The 21287-nt window shown below is 41.2% G+C and overlaps 1 protein-coding gene across 1 annotated transcript in view; it reads right to left on the bottom strand.

Annotated features, from left to right (window-relative positions):
* The window catches only part of CDH20 (cadherin 20), a 172933-nt gene that overhangs the window by 22398 nt on the left and 129248 nt on the right, over positions 1-21287 (bottom strand). The window contains exons 5-8 of the mRNA XM_030552235.1: positions 19388-19555; positions 17416-17603; positions 7987-8240; positions 2821-2957 (exon numbers count right to left, since the gene is read on the bottom strand). Of these exons, the coding sequence (XP_030408095.1) occupies positions 2821-2957; positions 7987-8240; positions 17416-17603; positions 19388-19555 (747 nt within the window). The remainder of the gene's footprint in view (positions 1-2820; positions 2958-7986; positions 8241-17415; positions 17604-19387; positions 19556-21287) is intronic.

Below are 21287 nucleotides of genomic sequence, written 5' to 3'. Positions count from 1 at the left end.
TTCCAATTCCAATATATCTTTTTTGAGATGGGGCGACCACATTTGCATGCAGTATTCGAGTTGTGGGTGTATCATGGATTTATATAGAGGCAATAGGATATTTTCTGTCTTCTTATCTATCCCTTTCTTGATGATTCCCAACATTCTGCTCCCTTTTTTGACTGCTGCTGCACATCGAGTGGATGATTTCAGAGAACTATCCACAATGACTCCAAGATCTCTTTCTTGAGTGGTAACAGCGAATTTAGACTCCATCGTTGTATATGTATAGTTAGGATTATGTTTTTCAATGTGCATTACTTTACATTTATCAACATTAAATTTCATCTGCCATTTTGTTGTCCAGTCACCCAGTTTTGTGAGATCCTTTTGTAGCTCTTTGCAGTCTGCCTGGGACTTAACTATCTTGAGTAGTTTTTTTATCATCTGCAAATTTTGCCACCTCACTGTTTACCCCTTTCTCCAGATTGTTTATGAATATGTTAAATAGGACTGAGCCTAGTACAGACCCTTGAGGGACACCGCTATTTACCTCTCTCCATTCTGAAAACTGACCATTTATTTCTACTCTTTGTTTCCTATCTTTTAACCAGGTACCAGTCATGAGAGAACCTTCCCTCTTATCCCGTAACTGCTTATTTTGCTTAAGAGCCTTTGGTGAGGGATCTTGTCAAAGCCTTTCTGAAAATCAAAATACACTATATCCACCGGATCTCCTTTGTCTGCATGCTTGTTGACCCCCTCAAAAAATTCTAGTAGATTGGTGAGGCATGATTTCCCTTTACAAAAACCATGTTGACTATTTCCCAACAAATTATGTTCATCTATGTGTCTGACAATTTTGTTCTTTATGATAGTTTCAACCAATCTGCTGGGTACTGAAGTGAGGCTTACTGGCCTGTAGTTGCCAGGGTCACCTCTGGAGCCCTTTTTAAAAATTGGCATCACATTAGCTATCCTCCAGTCATTTGGTACAGAAGCTGATTTAAATGATAGGTTACAGATGACAGTTAGTAGTCCTGCAATTTCACATTTGAGTTCCTTCAGAACTCTTGGGTGAATACCATCAGATCCTGGAGATTTATTACTGTTTAGTTTATCAATTTGTTCTAAAACCTCCTCTAATGACACCTCAATTTGGGACAGTTCCTCAGATCTGTCACCCAAAAAGAATGGCTCAGGTTTGGGAATCTCCCTCACATTCTCAACAGTGAAGACCGATGCAAATAATTCATTTAGGTTCTCCACAATAGCCTTATTGTTTCTGAGTGCTCCTTTAGCATCTTGATCATTCAGCGGCCCCATTGATTGTTTATCAGGCTTTCTGCTTTTGATGTATTTAAAAATGACTTTGTTATTACTTTTGGAGTCTTTGACTAGATGTTCTTCCATTATTTTTTGGTCTTTCTAATTATATTTTTACACTTCATTTGCCAGAGTTTATGCTCTCTTCTATTTTCCTCATTAGGACTTATCTTCCACTTTTTAAAGGATTCCTTTTTGCCTCTCACTGCTTCTTTTACTTTGTTGTTTAACCACAGTGGCTCTTTTTTGGTTCTCTTACTTTTGTTTTTTAAATTGGGGTATACATTTAAGTTGAGCCTCTACTATGGCGTCTTTAAAAAGTTCCCACGCAGCTTGCAGGGATTTTACTTTTGGTATTGTACCTTTTAATTTCTGTTTCACTAACCTCCTCATTTTTGTGTAGTTCCCCTTTCTGAAATTAAATGCTACAGTGTTGTGCCACTGTGGATTTTTCCCTGCCACAGGGATGTTAAATTTAACATTTAAGTTACTGATTGCAAAAGGTGCCAGGTTAAAGAGCCCTGGAGTATGAAGTACTCCAGCTGTAAAGCAGGCACTGCCTAAATAGCAGGAGTGCATACTCATTCAAACTGCCCAGCTAGTCTGTTTCAAACTTGATGTAGCCCTAGATATGATCTTTCTAGATGAATCCAATCAGTTCTTGGACAACTGAGAGACTGCTGACAAAGATACCAGTTAATACTGAGTGGTGGCAGATTTTGTGATGTCCACAAGAAAATGGACTGAGATCATTAACAAAACCTTGTGAAGCACTGAGGTTTCAGCTCAGATGCCTGAAGCTCTGCTTTGAATTTCATGTTCATTTGTACCCCAAGCTAAGCGCTATCAAAATTGCAGTTTTTCATAGATTCATTTTAAAACTATCAGTGCCTCCTTTGCACCTAGAAGTTCACAATGGTGAATCTGGGCTGAGTTTTTGGTATGTAACTAAACATAGAATCCTAGCAAATTTCAACTGTTCTGGAGTTGTTAAAAGCAATTCACGCAGCTTCTGTGGCTTGTGCGAAATGACTTGGCTGTAAACAGCAAGCAGATGGCAATGACATTTGCTCTCTACTGACCTAGGATGGATTTGAACCAGTGACCCAGAAGGTAAAAAGCTCTCATCCTATTACCAATTCCCTCCTCCCTAGGAGCCTTGGTGTCTATTCTGATAGACACTGAAGCATCTATTTTTGTTAACTAGTTGTTCTGGGGAGACGGCTCTCACTGAATCATATTTCAAGAAGAGCTTTACAATAATTCACTTGAATACTAATGAGTTGAGAAAACAACACTCTGCATTTAATTGTAACCCTCCAAATCTCATCTCTTTACAAAAAAGAGTGTAAAAACTAAAATGCAATATTCACTCTGTAATGTGAGAAGTTCAATTCAGACAGATAATGTGACTTCCATTCAATAAATAAAAAAAAATCTGAATTGCTTAATTGAAAATAATCTATCACTGTACCTATTGTATCTCTAATCTATCTACAGTCTCCATCAACTTACTCAGCTCCACAGCCAGCACAGTGATATTGTGCCAAGAAAGGTCTTCCCGGTCAAGAGGTCTTGCAGTCATCAGAGCTCCTGTTGCAATGTCGACGTAAAAGAACCTTCCGGGATCACTGCTTCTATCAATTGAATATCTGCAAAAGTACATATTAAAAATATTATGCAACTCTTGGGGAAACATTGTGTTATAGCACATACAGCACATACAGAACATAAGAACGGCCATACTAGATCAGACCAATGGTCCATCTAGCCCAGCAGCCTGTTTTCCAATGGTGGCCAATGCCAGGTGTCCCAGAGGGAATGAACAGAACAGGTAATCATCAAGTGATCCATCCCCTGTTGCCCATTTTGGCTTCTGGCAAACGGAGGGCAGGGACACTATTCCTGCCCATCCTAGCTAATAGCCATTGATGGACCTATCCTCGATGAATTTATCTAGTTCTTTTTTTGAGCCCTGTTATAGTCTTGGCCTTCACTACATTCTCTGGCAAAGATTTCCACAGGTTGACTGTGCGTTGTGTGAAGAAATACTTCCTTTTGTTTGTTTTAAACCTGCTGCCTATTATTTTCATTTGGTGACCCCTAATTCTTGTGTTATGAGAAGGAGTAAATAACACTTATTTATTTTTCTGCATACCAGTCATGATTTTATAGACCTCTCTCATATCCCGCCTCAGGCATCTCTTTTCCAAGCTGACAAGTCCCAATCTTATTAATCTCTCCTCAAACGGAGGATTTTGGTTGCCCTTTTCTGTTCCTTTTCCAATTCAAATATCTTTTCTGAGATGGGACGACCACATCTGCACGCAATATTCAAGATGTTGGCCTACCATGGATTTATATAGAGGGAACAGGATATTTTCTGTCTTATCTATCTTTTTCCTAATGATTCCCAACATTATTAGCTTTCCTGACTGCCACTGCACATTGAGGGGATGGTTTCAGAGAACTATCCACAATGACTCCTAGATATCATTCTTAAGTATTAACAGCTAGTTTAGACTCCATCATTTCATATTCATACATATATATAAAAAATCGGGATTATGTTTTCCAACGTGCATTACTCTGCATTTATCAACGCTGAATTTAATCTCCCATTTTGTTGCCCAGTTGCCCAACTTTGAGCCACTAAAGTACCTCACCAACTATCATACAGAACATAACTGTATTCATCTAGGACCTGCTCCTGTTTCCATTGACTTCAGTAGGTAAGGATTGGAGCCTTCACTAACTGATAAATAGTTCAGTGTTGGCCTCCATTCACAGGGAACACTAATAGTTTGAAGCTGGAGGGTAGGGAATGTAATGCACAGTTCACCACAGACTATGTTGAATGCTGTACTGCCTAACTAACTAGTTGGGGTGGGAGTCCGTTACTGAGATAGTTATACTAGTACAACCCTTACTGGGGATGCAATTATACCAGGATAAAGGTACCTTGTACTAGTATAGTTATTTCCTGTCCTGTACAGGAATAAGATATGCTGGTATAAGCACTTTTATATTAGTATAAAGGTGTCCGTGCAACAGATTGAACTATTTTGACTGTACCAGTATAGTAACCATGTTAGTTTGGATGTTAGGAACAAGCACTGGAATGTGTCTCTCTGTGGTGAGCAGAGTTGTCTGACAGTACTCATTTTGGCTTTTTTTTTTTAATTCAGACATTTGATCCACAATTATCACCCTTCATGGAACACAGGGACAATCCTTCTGATGGTTGTCATGTATTTACTAGAGGTGGAAATTTTGCCATTTCTCTGCACATCCAAAACTCTCAGATGGCAATGGGAATATAGGGTGCAGAAGTGCATCCAGCCACTGCTGTGGAGGCAGTTCATCTGCCCCCTCAGTAGCATTCTGGCTCTGAGAGTCTGCAATGAACCAATAATGTGTAATCCTTTTTTGACTTCTATTTGCATCAATGATATCCTGCAGTAATGAAGTCCACAGATTCATTTTATGTTGTGGAAAAGAACATTTGGCCTTTGGAAGCAAAGACCACTTTCTCTGCAGTATTATGATGCTTTTCTGTAGGTGATAAATACCTTTAATTTTCACACTTAAAGTCTAGAGTAGACTCTTTCTGTCTTTGGAGGTTGCTGATGTGTAATGTATAATGTGTAACTGTAATGTATACTGTTAATCTATTACAGCTATTCATCTAAGATAGACACTCCCTCAAAAGATATCACCAGGCACCAATCCAAGCACTGTTCCTTAGATTATAGTTCAGACTCATTTCCACCACTGTTGGCCCATTCCACAGTGCTCTCATTGAATTGAATACGAGTTTATCCACTGACTTCACCAGAAGCAGAATCAGGACCTTTATTCTGAATGTTTTTCTGCTTTACAATCAGCAGAACAAACATGCAAGACTGTATAGCAGTGCTTCTCAAAGTTGGACCGCCGCTTCTTCAGGGAAAGCCCCTGGTGGGCTGGGCCAGTTTGTTTACCTGCTACGTCGGCAGGTTCAGCCGATCACGGCTCCCACTGGACAGCACATCCCTCGGCCTGTGCTGCTTCCCGCAGCTCCCATTGGCCTGGGATGGCAAACCGCAGCCAGTGGGAGCCGTGATCAGCCGAACCAACTGACATGGCAGGTAAACAAACTGGCCCGGCCCACTAGGGGCTTTCCCTACACAAGCGGCGGCCCGACTTTGAGAATCATAGAATATCAGGATTGAAAGGGACCTCAGGAGGTCATCTAGTCCAACCCCCTGCTCAAAGCAGGGCCAATCCCTAAATGGCCCCCTCAGAGATTGAATTCACAACCCTGGGTTTAGCAAGCCAATGCTCAAACCACTGAGCTATCCCTCCTCCCCCTGCTGTATAGCACTGGCAATACAAAACACTGTGGAGCTATGCACTTGGGAAAGAAACAGCAAATATTTCCCCCAGAAAAAGTGAGAAAAGGGGAAAAAAGGGTATTTTTTCTATTTTAAATAGAGATTTTTGAGGTATTAGATTTATTACAGAAATCTGAATGAGAGTTGCTGTATTTTTCTATAATAATCATTCTTGTATGAGGTCTATAAAAAGATTTTTCCTATGACAGTTTAAGGCTAGCTAGTATCTGAGAGTGAATATAGCCGTCTGATTAGTGGTTTAGCATTAATCAGTGATGTCACAAAGCACAGGTGGAGGCTTTGTACTGATTTCTCCACACACTGTCTCCTATTAATAACTAGTTTTCCACGTTCATGTCCATTGTACTGTTTTAATAATCTTCCTTAGTCAATCAAGTAATCAAGCCACATTTCCAACAATCGGAGTCTCTCAGTGGGGGAGTCCAAATGCCAGAAGCTGGGAATAAGAGGATTTCAGCATTCCCATGTGTTCAGTGGGCCCTTCTGAAACATGGTCTGGTGCTTTAAATTTATTTTCAAATTTGAAAAAAAAAGGCATTTTTGATTAATTTTTTTTTTTGGATTAAAACCCTAGTTTCTGGTGGAATCATTTCTGATGCACTGAATGTATGTTTTCCTCCTCCTTTAAATTTTGCACTACGAGGGCCAGATTCTCCCCAACCTTGCACCTTGTGCAGTCATTTACATCAGTAGAAAGTGACGGTGTAAAACACTACCATTCTGCTTTTGCTCTCATTAGACGTCGATGTAACTGGCCAAATGAGGTGCAAGGCAGTAGAGGAGTAATAGTTGATTTTTACATCTTTATTTACCCAAATCACTTGTATTTTGTTTCTCTCTATGTATTTACAATGCAGGAGGAAAGAGGGGCTGCATACAAGAAAATATGTGTAAGTAAATACTGGAGCATATTTTTAATTGTGCCTGAATGTAAATACACCTCTACCTTGATATAACGCTGTCCTCAGGACCCAAAAAATCTTACCACGTTATAGGTGAAACTGTGTTCTATTGAACTTGCTTTGATCCGCCACAGTGTGCAGCCCCGCCCCCCTCAGAGCACTGCTTTACCGTGTTATATCCAAATTTGTGTTATATCAGGTCGTGTTATATCACGGTAGAGGTGTAGTTGTTCTTGGCTTGCTGTTTGTATTTTTCCCCCCCTTAAAAAGCTTATTCTCAACTGAGTTAGCTGAAAAGTCCTGGGAAAAATTCAAAACCTCAGTAAAAACATGAACATATATCTACCTTTTGTGTCTACGGATATATTTTTTCACAAATGCACATGAACTTGTTTTCACTGCAAAGCTGCAGCATGTGGATGATGCCAGAAAATGATTAGAATAATAAGACCTTGAGACAGAGAGAGTAGAATGATGTAGTTTGATTGATACTGAAGGAAAGACTAAGATGAGAAGCACAGAGCTGAATGAAGGATAGTCTCATAATCTAGTTAGGAGTTAGAAACAATGGACATGATGTAGGAAAAAGGAAAGCATACATCTTAGAAAGAGCACTTCTAAGGGAAAATAATGTGCTAAGCAGAACAGGCTTTGTGTCTACCTGGTTCCCTCCCTATGTGAAGCCCATAAAGCCATATATAAGGATTTCACTGTCCCTTCAAAAATTGTAACAACTCAGCATTTAGCGTTCCTGCTGTGCTTTTCTGGAAAGATCCTGAAACCAGGCAGCTGAGAAGCTGAACTTGCACAGGGAGAGAGAAACAATATAGCAACTGCTTGCATAGATCAGAGAAACTTTTAAGGGTTATTTGCTGGTCTATGAAAATGCAATGAACCTGCAACTTTATGTAAGTTTCAATGCTGAATATGGTCTCAAAGAACATTGGTCTTTTCTGGTAAGACTTGGCTGCCACTCTGGAAATGAGAGTGATAATCATGCAGCTCATTCTTTTGGTTCCTGGCTGAATTGTAGACATGAAGCTTCCATGACTGTGAATGTAGTTTACCTTCCTTTATTACTTATGGGAATATCTAACTAAGCAGCTTGAATGTCACAATAGATAATTGAGTGGTCCAGGCATATGTTATTAGCATGCATTCTATTATAAATGTATTTGTATAGCTGAACTGTTGACAAAGATAGGTTGTGTGTAACAACATGCCTTGAAACAGAAGGGAGAAGAGAGTTGATTACCTACAACATAATATGAGGACAGATCTGCAATGGGGGTTTCAATTTACACCAGCTGAGTATCTGGCCTAAGACATACAGTAGAAAATCTCTGGATAACAAGAAAAGCTTAAAAAACAGTATGAAAAACCTGATTGAGTTGTTGGTCACATCAGGGTCCCTGGCAGAAATAATTTGTATGGTGGTTCCAATCTCCACATCCTCAGGCACTTCCACAAAGTAGAAGCTAGGCTCAAACACTGGTGGCTCATCCACATCTTCCACACTGATGTGCACAGTCGTGGTGTCGCGGAAGGGGCCCAGGTTCAGGAAACGCATTTCCAGGTGGGGATTGGTGCCTTCTACTTTTAAAGTGTAGCTTTTCTTGCTCTCAAAACTTAAGGACTGAGGAAGAGAAAAGGACTGTGTTAAGCCTGTTGAATTCAGTGTGTTAGGCTGCAGCCTCTTGTGTGCCTAAAATAAATGCTTCTCCCCTTTTTACTGCATCTCAGTATCTTTCCACAGATTCATCTCTATTACATGGTCAGTCTTTATGCCAAATATTGCATCTAAATATTTTTAGTTGAAAATAAATCCTGAAGGGGCAATTGTATCAGGAACATTCTATATTTAACTAAAAACCTAACATCTAAAGTGATGAGAGGAAGGGTTCTGTTTGAAACAACTGAAGGTCTGAAACTCGTTCACCCAATCAAGTGCTATCCATAAGTCTAGTGGAAGCAAAAGCAATTGCAAAGTTATACACTTCTACCCCGATATAATGTGACCCAATAAAATACGAATTCGGATATAACGCAGTAAAGCAGCGCTCCGGGGAGCAGGGCTGCACACTCCGGTGGATCAAAGCAAGTTCGATATAACACGGTTTCACCTATAACGCGTAAGATTTTTTGGCTCCCGAGGACAGCGTTATATCAGGGTAGAGGTGTAGTTAAAAGTTATGGGGGACCGTGCTGCCAATTTAATTTCCTGCAGTTCTCAAAACTATATGTTCACAAACCCTTAACATGTAGGGAGTTTTACAGTGGAAAACAGCTCAGTAGAATCCCCTTAATTGGTGCAGAGTCCAAGCAAAACAAACTTTGTGCCTATAATGCAATTGCCCAGTTTTCAGAGGCATACAGTTTGCTGCAAAAAATCATGGATTTGATGGTTTTTAGCCTGGTATATTGTAACCGTAGAACCATGAAACTGCCTTGCATAGAGCAGATCATTAACCCACTTAATTCACTATGGAGCTGAAGCTGATTGAGGCTTGCACATCTATTCCCAACCTCTAGGAGCACTACTGACTTTCAATCTTCGTCATTCTTTTCTTTTTGACAACTGAATGAAATTAGATGGGTAGTGGGATTGCAAGAGGGTTGGGTGGCAGGGCAACTGGGAAGCAGGCCTGAGTGTTTTGCACTGGAGTGTATTCAAGGAGAATGAAGGGGAAGGCCAGTTGTGGTAGGTATGTGGGAGCACACAGCATAAATGGCAGAAGTTCTCCCAGACCTTTAGACAGCAGAGATCATTGTGCACTTGTGCCCCCCACAACAAGGTGGAAGTCAGTAGTTTGCTGTAATTGCTACTCTCTGCTAAGACAGTTTGTGGCAACCAGAAGAGGAAGTTACTCAACTTGTGAAGTACCGATGGTTCTTTGAGATGTGTCCCCCTATGGGTGCTCCACCCTAGGTGCATGTGCGCCCCTGCGCCTCTAATCGGAGATTTTTGGGAGCAATGACAGTTGAGCCCGCGCATGTGCTCTCCCTTCCTCGTGGTCTGCCTCAAGACTATCTAGCACTGCATGGGCGAACCCCCCCTCTCTTCTTTCTCCACCACAGAGCCCTATAGAGAACTCTGAAGTAGAAGGGTGGAGGGCGGGTTGTGGAGCACTCACAGGTGGACACATGTCGAAGAACCATTGTTACTGCACAAAGTGAGTAACTTCCTCCTCTTCTTCAGGTAGTGTCCCTGTAGGTGATTCCTGAGCAGTAGCCACCACTGGAGTATGGGACTTTGGAGTGGAGTCTGTTACTACAAAGAGCACTGTGGAGTCAAAGATGGCATTGGGGGCCAAATCTTCAGTGATCGCATAATGTTCTGTGAAAATATGGGCTGAGGCCCAAGTCACTGCTCTACAGATTACTGAGATAGGAATGGTGACCGAGGTAGAAATTGACCTCATGGCATGCATATGGACTCTGGACTGCACCAGGTTGCACCCTTGATAACCATGATTAATGCAACCAGAGACCCATTTGGATAGTCTTTGAACTCATATCTCAGAGATTTTGGATCCTTCTGTGGTCAAAAGGAAGAGTTTAGGGGATTTCCTAAAGTCCTTAGTCCTGTCCAAATAGAATGCTAGTGTCCTTCTAACATCTAGTATACGCAGAATCATCTCCCTGTTGTCATAGTGTGGTTTTGGGAAAAAAACAGGAAGATGGATCTATTGATTCATATGGAAAGTGCAGAGAAAGTAGGGAGAAACTTGGGATATGGCTTTAGAGTTATTTTGTTTTTAAAAAAAAGCGGTGAATGGTGAGTGTGCCATCAGGGCCGCTATTTCTCCTATGTGCTTAGCTGAGGTGATGGCAATTAGAAATGCTGTCTTCATGGACAGGTGTGAGAGAGCAAGTTGTCATGGACATAAAAGGATGCCTAGTCAAAGCCCTGAGAACTAGATTAAGGTCCCAGGATGGAGTGGGTATATCACATGCGGGAAGAGATTCCCAAGGCCCTTAAGGAATCTACACATCAATGGGTGAGCAAACATCAATTATCTGTCTACCTGGCAGTGGAAAGCAATTTTCACATGAGATGTACCTTAAGGGAGCTGAGTTAGAGTTTTGACCTCTTGAGGTCTAAAATATAGTGCAAAATCAGAGAGAGGGAAGATGAGGTTGGGTCTATGTGTTTAGGTAACTATGTCAAGTCATCAACTTTTGGCTGTGTAGCAACATGTCTTTCAGCTCATCAGAGCATTCTGCCTCTAAGCTTGGGAACTAAGAAGGAGCCAAGCCTGGAGGCAGAGGACCTGCAGGTTGGGGTGAAGGATCAGCCCATTGTATTGAAAGAGCAGGTGAGGAATGGGCCGAAGAGGAACAGGAGGGCATATTGCCATTTGTGTCAGTGTAACAGGGTTCATGACCCCTCCCCTCTTCCTGGGGCCCACTTGCCCACCCCAATAAGTTTGGAGAGGCTTCAGGGTTGTGCAACACCCATGTCTTTATTTACTTATCATTGTCCCACCACCAGTGTCCATCTATATACAAGCTTTACAGGTTTGTTTACCTCCTTTACAGGCAGAGTCAGCTTTCAGGTAGGAGGCTTCCAGCTTCCTCCCTGACTTCTTCCTTGCTGCCTCCCTGCTTTCTGGCTCCTTCCCAGCCTTTATAGCCCTTGGCATGTCAGGCCAGCAGATGTTGCCAATCTTCAGGCCAGCATCAGGCCTTTTCCATCAGCCCCAATCTGTTCCCTTGATTGGGAAGAGGCTAATTAGGTGCTTCTCCATCAGCAGCCTGCTACAGTCAAGTAAGGGAGCCAGACTTGTCATGTCCAGGAGGAGCAGTCAGAATAACTCGCTTTGTCTCATTTAATTTTCAACAGGACCTTGGATAGAAGAGGAAACTGGGAAAAGGCAAACAAGAGGGCCCCGTCCACTATGATGGAGTTGGGCTGTGGATGTTGAAACAAAATCTGTCTCTGTGGGAGGGATGTAGTATTTTCTTTTTAATTATTTTTATTTTTGGCTCTGTTGCAGGATGGTGCGATGGAGGCTGGTGTCTGCCAGATGACTTTGGTAGGATCTAGAATAGCCTCATTAACTGGGAGGGCGATTCTGGATGAGGAGGTGGTGTGCAACATATCCACCAACTTGTGATGTGTATTTATCTGCCACCTTGTGAAGGGGAATCTGCATCTCATCTGCCACCCTCTCGGTAAGATCCAGAAAGTTCTTTAAATCATAGATTCATAGATTCTAGGACTGGAAGGGACCTCGAGAGGTTATCGAGTCCAGTCCCCTGCCCTCATGGCAGACCAAATACTGTCTAGACCATCCCTGTTAGTCATTTATCTAAGCTATTCTTAAATAGCTCCAGAGGTGGAGATTCCACAACCTCCCTAGGCAATTTATTCCAGTGTTTAACCACCTTGACAGTTAGGAACTTTTTCCTAATGTCCAACCTAAACCTCCCTTGCTGCAGTTTAAGCCCATTGCTTCTTGTTCTGTCCTTAGAGGCTAAGATGAACAAGTTTTCTCCCTCCTCCTTATGACAACCTTTTAGATACCTGAAAACTGCTATCATGTCCCCTCTCAGTCTTCTCTTTTCCAAACTAAACAAACCCAATTCTTTCAGTCTTCCTTCATAGGTCATGTTCTCTAGACCCTTAATCATTCTTGTTGCTCCAATTTCTCCACATCTTTCTTGAAATGTGGTATCCAGAACTGGATGCAATACTTCAGTTGAGGCCTAACCAGCGTAGAGTAGAGCGGAAGAATGACTTCTCATGTCTTGCTCATAACACACTTGTTAATGCATCCTAGAATCATGTTTGCTTTTTTTGCAACAGCATAACGCTGTTGACTCATATTTAGCTTGTGGTCCACTATAACCCCTAGATCCCTTTCTGCTGTACTCCTTCCTTGACAGTCTCTTCTCATTCTGTATGTGTAAAACTGATTGTTCCTTCCTAAGTGGAGCACTTTGCATTTGTCTTTATTAAACTTCATCCTGTTTACCTCAGACCATATCTCCAATTTGTCCAGATCATTTTGAATTATGACCCTATCCTCCAAAGCAGTTGCAATCCTTCCCAGTTTGGTGGTATCTGCAAACTTAAGCGTAATTTCTATGCCAATCTGTATGTCGTTGATACTCAACAGAGCCGGTCCCAAAACAGATTGCTGCAGAACCCCACTTGTTACACCTTTCCAGCAGGATTGGGAGCCATTAATAACTACTCTCTGAGTACAGTGATGGGTGGGGGAGCAGTACAGCCTCATCTGGTGGAGATGAGGAGAAGTGTGCTAGAGGGGTAGCTTCAAGTCCTCCTTCCTGTTCTGAAAAAGCTTCCTCCTCCCCTGGGTCAGGGGCTCTGGACAGCCAGGCTGTAGAAGACCAGTTGGTGGACTCTCTCTGAGCAACACTGGATGGCTGCGACATGTGTGTACACATTACCCAAGGATTGCAATATAGCCATGGGAGAGTGGGGGAAGGAGGGTGGGCATGGGCGGTGGGCTTACCCCAGGGTTTGTGGGTTGGCTCAGTAGAACTGGGGAGGACCCTTGTATTGTAACTGTGGGCCACAATGAGGGGCCAGGGAAATGACCTTCTCCTAGCCACTGTCACACTCATCACTGGGTAAGGGTGGCACTGACTGGAGTATTGGCGGTACATGGCCTGGTGCCAAGAGTGATTCCAAGTGCCAGGAGGTGCTTGGTACCGGGGCTCTGGTACTGAGTAATGGGGATTGCGGTTCTTCACCAACCATCAGGTCTCTAGGGTACTAGAGACTCTGGAGTACCCTGTGCTCACTTGGTACCACGGAGGAGTGTTCATGGTACTTTGTTTGTACCGATGGTTGAGAGCACTCCCTAGATGAGAGTTTTGTTACACCCAGTACAGAAGTTTTGTCGATGCCACTATTTTAGAGATGGTACTTTAATTGTCTTTCCCTGGGTACCAGGGTCATGGGTCTCCAGAGTACCAGAGCTCATGTGGTACCATGGGCTCACTTGGTCCTGTAGAGGTGTGCGTGTGGTATGTTGTCAGTACTGATAGTTGGGAAGGTGCAGAGCACTCCTTAGATGGGAGTTTTGTCACACCTGGTACCAAAAGGTTTCTCTGTGACGTTCTTTTAGAGAGAGTGTGGTAATTGTCTGTCTCCTTAGGGAGTGGTACCATTGCCTCAGAGCCTGACTGCCAGAGCCCCTGGCTTCTCCAGGTGGTGCTGCCAGCCGGTGCCACACAGCAGAGCTCATAGTGGAGGCCTCCTTCTGGGTACCATGCTACTGGTGCCATCAGTACCCAGGTGGCCGCACTGGGGAGCTCCTCTGGCTGGCCAACTACTTGGAGCCCTTTTAATGAGCCTTTTCTGGGGACGTCTGCTGTTTTTTCCCATGACTGTATGCCCTTTGATCCGAGGTCAGCACTGGAGTCCCCCTGGAGACTGAAATGCCTTCTCCATAAGGGGGAGTTTTAACTTCAGCTTTGAGTTCCCGCGAGAAGGCTGCTTTAGCTGTGGCAGGGGAAGCACTTCTGTGAGTGCATCTGGCCATTACAGGAATCAAGTCCTTGCAGGAGAGGCACCTCTTGGAGCAGGGAGAGCTGGGCATGGGGGACTATCATCCTCTGCAGTGAGGAATGCAGAAAAAAAGTCAACTTTACTCCTCTTTTCCTTCTTTTTTTTAAACTGAAAAAACAGAGTGTACTAAACACAGGCAGGAGGGGTGGTGGGAAATGCCCCCGGACAGGGCAGGAAACTAAAACATTTTTTCTTTCTTTCTCTTCTCTCTCTCTCTTTTTTTTAATCCCAAAGGAGTAAAAAAAAAGGAAACACTAACGATTAAGTAGAACAAAAGAAACAAAAACAACTTCTTATGCTAATGACACAGATAAGGAAGGGATGACTGCTCACTCCATCTGCTCACTCTGTTCGAGGTGGTGGAGAAGGAAATGAGCGGGGTTTGCCCACATAGTGCTAGAGAGCTTCAAGGGAGAGCACATGGGCAGGCTCAACGGACACTGCTACCAAAAATCTCTGATCAGAGGCGCAAGCGCACACGTACACCTACAGTGGAGCATCCAGAGGGACACTACTCAAAGCAGAACTACTTTCTCACACAAGGGGAGTCAGAGCCAGGAGCTCTGCTTTCCAGCTGAGAAGATAGATCCACCTACTTAGAGATGTTGAACTCACTAAAGTTTGAAATGCTTTGGGGTTTTTGCATGGAAGGTGCGATAGAAATACAAAGTATTATATTATTTGCTGACTCAAGCTATCTACTAGCAAGCCAGTAGGAGGTAGGATGGGGAAGGAGCAGTCAGATAAGGGGAAGATAGCTGGTGAGAAGCTGTGCCCCAGGTGGCTTTTAGATCAAAGTGTCATGGAGCTAATTCCAGGAGTCCTGCAAACCCTGTGATCTTACACTAGTGACTAGCTCCATTGTCTAGTTATTTAATTGCTGCTCATCACTGTTGTATCAAGTAGCAAATTACTTAGGCCTGGTCACACAGTCTTTATTTGGCAAAACTCCAATTGAAGCCAATGGTAATTTTGCTAAGTAAAGGTTTAAACAAGGATATTAGGATTTGGCCCTTTTCTCTATTCATATGGATCATCTGGTTTTTAGTGAAGTTCTAGGGCCAGAAAGAATGACTATTCTAACATGATTTCCAGATCAGTTTTACATATTGAAGAAGTTCAGCTAAATTTTAGTACATTTGAGAAATTATCCAGATTGAATTGGCACTCCAGACTTTTTGAGATTTACCCATAGCTACTTTTAAATCCAGTTTTACAGCTGGATTGATGCACACTTGTTCAGTGTCTCTGCATGCATCAGTGGCTGTCTGCATTACAACAGTTTAAGATTTTTTTAGCTCCCAATCCTTTGCCTCAGACACTGGACTCACTTGACCTCATGAAATTTCTATTTATTTGACTCCAAAGTTTAGGTTGCACTACAGATATGTTAGCCTTTGAGTCTGTTAATAGTGTGACAGGAAAACTAAATCCTTTGTTTGTTTGTTTGTTTGTTACTATAGACTGACTAGATTCTGTTTAGTAGAGATGGGTCCAAAACAAAAATACAGAGCTGAATTCTGGGTACAAACTTTATAGCTCTACAGAACAAGCAAAATACACAGTCTGTCACTTCTGCAGCCCTTGGGGGTTTGAAATCTTGATCTGAATGAGAACTTTTCCAAAATGGAGTGTGGCTATACACAAATGAATCATCTTATAAAATACCATAGGCACACACAGTTTTGCAAGCATATAAACTCTGGTAGCCTAGAATGAGAGTACCTTACTGTGTTGGTGTTAGATAGTCTTCTCATTCTGTATGTTCTAGAATGCATCTTTTATAGTACTGCATAATTATGCTTAAATGCTTTGCTGAACCTTGGCCTAAAGAACTAAAGTAGTGGTTCTCAGTTGGACGTACGCAGAAGTCTTCCAGGGGGTGCATCAACTCATCTATATATTTGCCTAGTTTTACAACAGACTATGTATAAAGCACTAGCAAAGTCAATACAAACTAAAATTTCATACGATGACTTGTTTATACTGCTCAATAGACATTATATACTGAAATGTAAATACAATATTTATATTCCAATCAATTTATTATTATATTATTATTTTCAGTAATAGTGTGCTGTGTCAATTTTGTATTTTTTGTGTCTGATTTTGTAAGCGAGTAGTTTTTAAGTGAGGTGAAATGTGGGGAACTCAAGACAAATCAGACTCCTGAAAGGGGTACAGTAATCTGGAAAGGTAGAGGATCAAATCCATCCTCTGTGTCAGTCCATTTTAGTGGATGATTTTGGCTCAGGCTATTTAAACAGAGACTGTATTTCATTATGCGTGCACTAGATATGCCTAGGAAAAGATATAACAATAGCTTCAGAATCTAGAACAGGGGTAGGCAACCTTTCAGAAGTGCTGTGCCAAGTCTTCATTTATTCACTCCAATTTAAGGTTTCGTGTGCCAGTAATACATTTTAATGTTTTTAGAAGGTCTCTTTCTATAAGTCTATAATATATAACTAAACTATTGTTGTATGTAAAGTAAATAAGGCTTTAAAAATGTTTAAGAAGCTTCATTTAAAATTAAATTAAAATGCAGAGCGCCCCGGACTTGTGGTGGCCAGGACCTTGGCAGTGTGAGTGCCACTGAAAATCAGCTTGTGTGCCGCCTTTGGCACCCGTGCCATAGGTTGCCTACCCCTGATCTAGGAAGAGAGTTCAACAACTAACATTTATATAAAATTATAGAATAAATATCCTGCAGGAGATACTCTAAGCAAAATACTATATTCCTTTCTGTGTAGCCTGTGGTACAAAATACTAGCAATTTCACAGCTGCCATTTTAAAGTAGAGCTTCTTCTAAGCTAATTAGCATTTATGGATCTTCAAGAAGCAATTAAAAAAACTGCCTGGTTTTTATTGGTTTATAAATAATTCTTCGGCTTGCTTTATTATTGTTTATGGAACACCAGCATGAAAAATGTCTACAGTTCAAACGCAAATATTGATCAGATCACTCACACTGTTGTGTAATTAAGCTACAAAGGTTATTTACATGGATAAATACTGAACAGGGACATTTATGTGCATATTTATTTATATCACACTACCCTCTTTTTAAGGTTTTTTCCTGAGAATACAGCCTGTTTTCATATTTTAGCAAAGAGTGTTAATGAAATGGTGCTTCATAACAGGAAAGAAGCTATTGTCATGTAATGGGAACCAAGTTACAGTAGCTATAACAGAATATTGCACCCATGAAATGTAACCGGAACTATTAGCTGTATAAATGGATATAAAAAGAAAACTTACTACCTTTCTCACAGTTATGATGCCAACTTGGTAATTAGGATCAGTGTTAATGTCAAAGACATCCAGTCCATCTCCATCTACAAAGCTGTATTTCATGTCAGCATTAATGCCTTCATCCAGGTCTTTAGCAACAACACGGCCCACAGTGGAGCTGACTGGAGCGGACTCCAGCACACTCATCTGATAATGTTCTGGCAAGAGAAGTGGAGGGGGAAAAAAACATGACTGGAACAAAAACTGTACAGGAATTCAGAGGACTGGCCACAGTCAACAAATCCAGCAGTCTGAAGAGAGGTCCAGTTAAAGGTTCTTTTTTCCAGGCTGAAAAGCAAAGGGTCATCTCCATTTAGGAAGCCATCACTAATATGGATTTGCCTTGCTGAATTTCAGTAAGGGGCCTGTTGGGGCATATTTAAGTGATTTTCATCAAAACACCAGTGCTTCCAATGGCAACTCAAAATGAAATGAGTGCAGAATTAGTGCATAACTGATCTGCTTTAACAGTAGGCCTGGGGAAAGAGAGAACTGCAATTTAATAAAGTAGTTTAAAAAAAAAAAGCACAAATACTGTGCTTATGATATTATCTGCCATCCTAGCTCAGCTCCATGCTTGAACAATCTCTCTTAACTATACCATTTATTTAACTCTATTGTAAAGGACAGCATCAATGATGAGGCTTGATGTCATTTATTACCATTTTTCCTAATTCATAGGATTGACACCAAGTCTCTCCACTTGATGTTGTTTTAAAAATAGAAATAACATCAATAACATGCATCAAGTCAGACTTTAACAAAGAGAAGAGGAGGAAGAAAATTAACAGCAATATGCAGTGATGGTATTGCTGGAGGGTGCTCTCAGTTTAGTTCGGTTTTAGCAAATCAAGGTATGTAAAGGGAGAAAGAGAAAAGGAACAGACAAAAGTGTTGAAAACATTAAAAATAACTAAAATATCAGACTGTTAGTCTAAAGTTAAAGGGAGTCTTCAATGGACTTTGCTTAGGATCAGGCCATTAGGGGATGCATTTAGAGAAGGGCATAAAGAGCCAAATCTTGCTTTGAGTTACACTGGTGTAAATCCAAACTAACCTTTTTGAAATCATCACGTCTTAGACTTTAAATAATCTTTTGGTGAGTTCAATTGAATTTTCACTGGGGAACAGTCTGCATGCAAAACTATTCCATACTATGCAGCACAAACAACAGACTCTCTCATAAAGAGGAGAGACTAAACTGAATTGCTGAATTCAATCCCTTTCTCTCTCCTCCTCCCAACCCTTGAGACAGACATCCTTCCATGCTAAAGATGTGAAAACAAAGTAGTACATGGAAACCCACTTGCCAAAGGCCTGCAGTATCTAATCTAGGGATAAAGGAATGCCCCTGATTTCCTAAATTTAAGAAGGAAAAACAAAACCATAAAAACCAAAAATAAATAGGTTTAAAAAGGGGGGCGGGGTCAGGAATACAGCTGGTCGAGATTTTTTTTATTTTTTGGCTTGGAAAATGTCAATTTGTCTAAACTAAAACTGTTTGCAGGAAAGGGTCTGTTTTGACAAATATTTTGATTAAAACTTCTTTTTGAAAAATTTTGAAATGTCAAAATGGGATGCTTTGACATTTTCTAAACAAAAAGTTTAGTTTTTCAATTTGAAAAAAACCTTTTCATTAAAATAAGACTTTAAAATATCTAAATCAATACATGTTTTGAAATTACTGAAACAATAACAAGATCTGATATTTGTTTTGGATCATCAGTTCTCAGAATTTTTTTGAGATTTTAACTTTTCATCCTGTTTTGAGACAGTAAAACATTTAAAAAATGCTCAGGGGGATAGGAAAATTGTGTTGTGCCCTACTCTAGTCATGGATTGATTCCATTTGAAAAGATCAAAGTAAGTGCAGATATTCATCATGCAAGTATTTCAACCCATCTTCCCTTTTCAGTAACACTGTAATGCAGCAGATACTCACTCTGTGGAAATCTGGGTGGATTGTCATTGACATCAGAGAGGGTGATGTTGACTGTGGTTGTCCCAGCTAATCCTCCCAGCTGTCCACCCATATCCTTGGCCTGGATAATCACTTCATAATAGTCTTTTGCTTCTCTGTCCATGTTCATTAGAGCTGTCCTAATTAAACCTGTAAGATTTTTTTTTTAAAGGTTTTAGGACAGAAAAGAAATTCTGGCTAAACAATATGCAAAACAGGACAGAGCTGGTTTTAATAAAAAACAAACAAACACAATTGCCTCTAATTTAAAAGAATGGGGTCAGACTATGCTCTTAATCACACTAGTGTAGATCTAGAGTGATTCAAATGAAGCCAATGGAGTTAATTCACATCAACTCCAGTGTAAATGAGAACAGAATTTGTCCCTCAGTCTCCATTTTGTCTCCTGTGGATATTCTGTTAAAAAAGACTGGTAGTTTATTTTGTAATTTACATCTCAGGGTTAGGAGGACAGAAACTGCGGTTGGTAATCACGCAAAAATCCACAGTTCAATGCAGTCCACTTTCTTCTATGGTAATATTACTGAAAAAGAACACGAGGTGGCAGCACTAGTTCTCTTATAGAGTCTGCAAAGAGCCATCCAATGCAATTACTGCCTTTGCTGACTAAAGGAGATTGTTGCTTTTGGTTATAAAAGCGGGAACTCACAAGGCTATAGCTCTCTGGACTTTTAGATCATGCTTCTTTAGCTCGCTCTTGGTTTCCTGCTTCCGGGATCCTGGTAGTGTAACTGACCTCTTATTCTCATCCACACCTCAGCACCCCCTTCCCTTCTTAAGGCTTTAAAGTCTTTTTCTCTTTTCTTTTTTTTATACCTGACTGCCCTTGCTGAATTCTACATACTTTTTAGTGGTTACTTCTAGCAGACACACTATGTGTGGGGCTTAATAAAACAGCACTAAAATGATACCGCAGTGGTGTCATAAACAGATAGCTAAGGGTTAATGTCTCTTTCACCTGTAAAGGGTTAACAAACAGTGACCTGCAACACCTGACCAGAGGACCAATCAGGAGACAAGATACTTTCAAATCTCAGTGGAGGAAGCCTTTGTGTATGTTTTTGGGTTTGGCTTTGTTCTCTCTGGGCTCTGAGAGTGACCACATGTACCTACAGGCTCTCTAATCATCTATTCCAATTTTGTGAGTACAAATGTAGAAAGGCGGTATAGTCTTTTTATTTGTTTTCCTTTACTTGCAATTGTGTAGTTTGCTGGAAGTATTTTAAATTGTATTTGCTGGGGGGAGGCTTCTTTTTAGTTTCTCTAAGCTGACAGACCCTGTAACTTTTTACCATCTAAATTGCAGAGATAGACCTTTTACTTTTTTTCTTTCTTGTTATTAAAAGTTTTGCTTTTAAGGCCTGTCTGATTTTTTCCCCTTGTTGAGGCTCAAGGGAATTGAGTCTGTACTTAACAGGGAGGGAGGGGAGAAGGGGGAATCCCTTTGTTTTAGATTCACGGAGCTTGAATCTGGATTGCCTCTGGGGGAAGGTATCATTCCTCTCTGTGTGGTGATTCAAGGAGTTGAATCACGGTGATTTCCTAGTGTACCCAGGGCGGGAAAGAGCTGGGAGGAAGAAAGGAGGGGGAAGGGATATGGTTTATTCCCCTTTGTTGTGAGACTCAAGGAATTTGGATCTTGGGGTCCCCAGGGAAGGTTTTGGGGGAGACCAGAGTCTATCAGGCGCTCTACTCTAAGTCCTGATTGGTGGCAGCATTACAGGATCTAAGCTGGTAATTAAGCTTAGGGGAATTCATGCTAGTACCCATATTTGGGACGCTAAGGTCCAGATTTGGGAATTATACTATGACAAAATGATACTGCAGTGGCAACTATCATCCTACATACTAAGAAAGAAAT

The sequence above is a fragment of the Gopherus evgoodei genome, chromosome 2, assembly GCF_007399415.2.
Source record: "Gopherus evgoodei ecotype Sinaloan lineage chromosome 2, rGopEvg1_v1.p, whole genome shotgun sequence".
NCBI classification, from domain to species: Eukaryota; Metazoa; Chordata; order Testudines; family Testudinidae; genus Gopherus; species Gopherus evgoodei.
The sequence above is the reverse complement of the archived record's forward strand: the minus strand, read 5'-3'. Positions and strand labels throughout refer to the sequence as shown.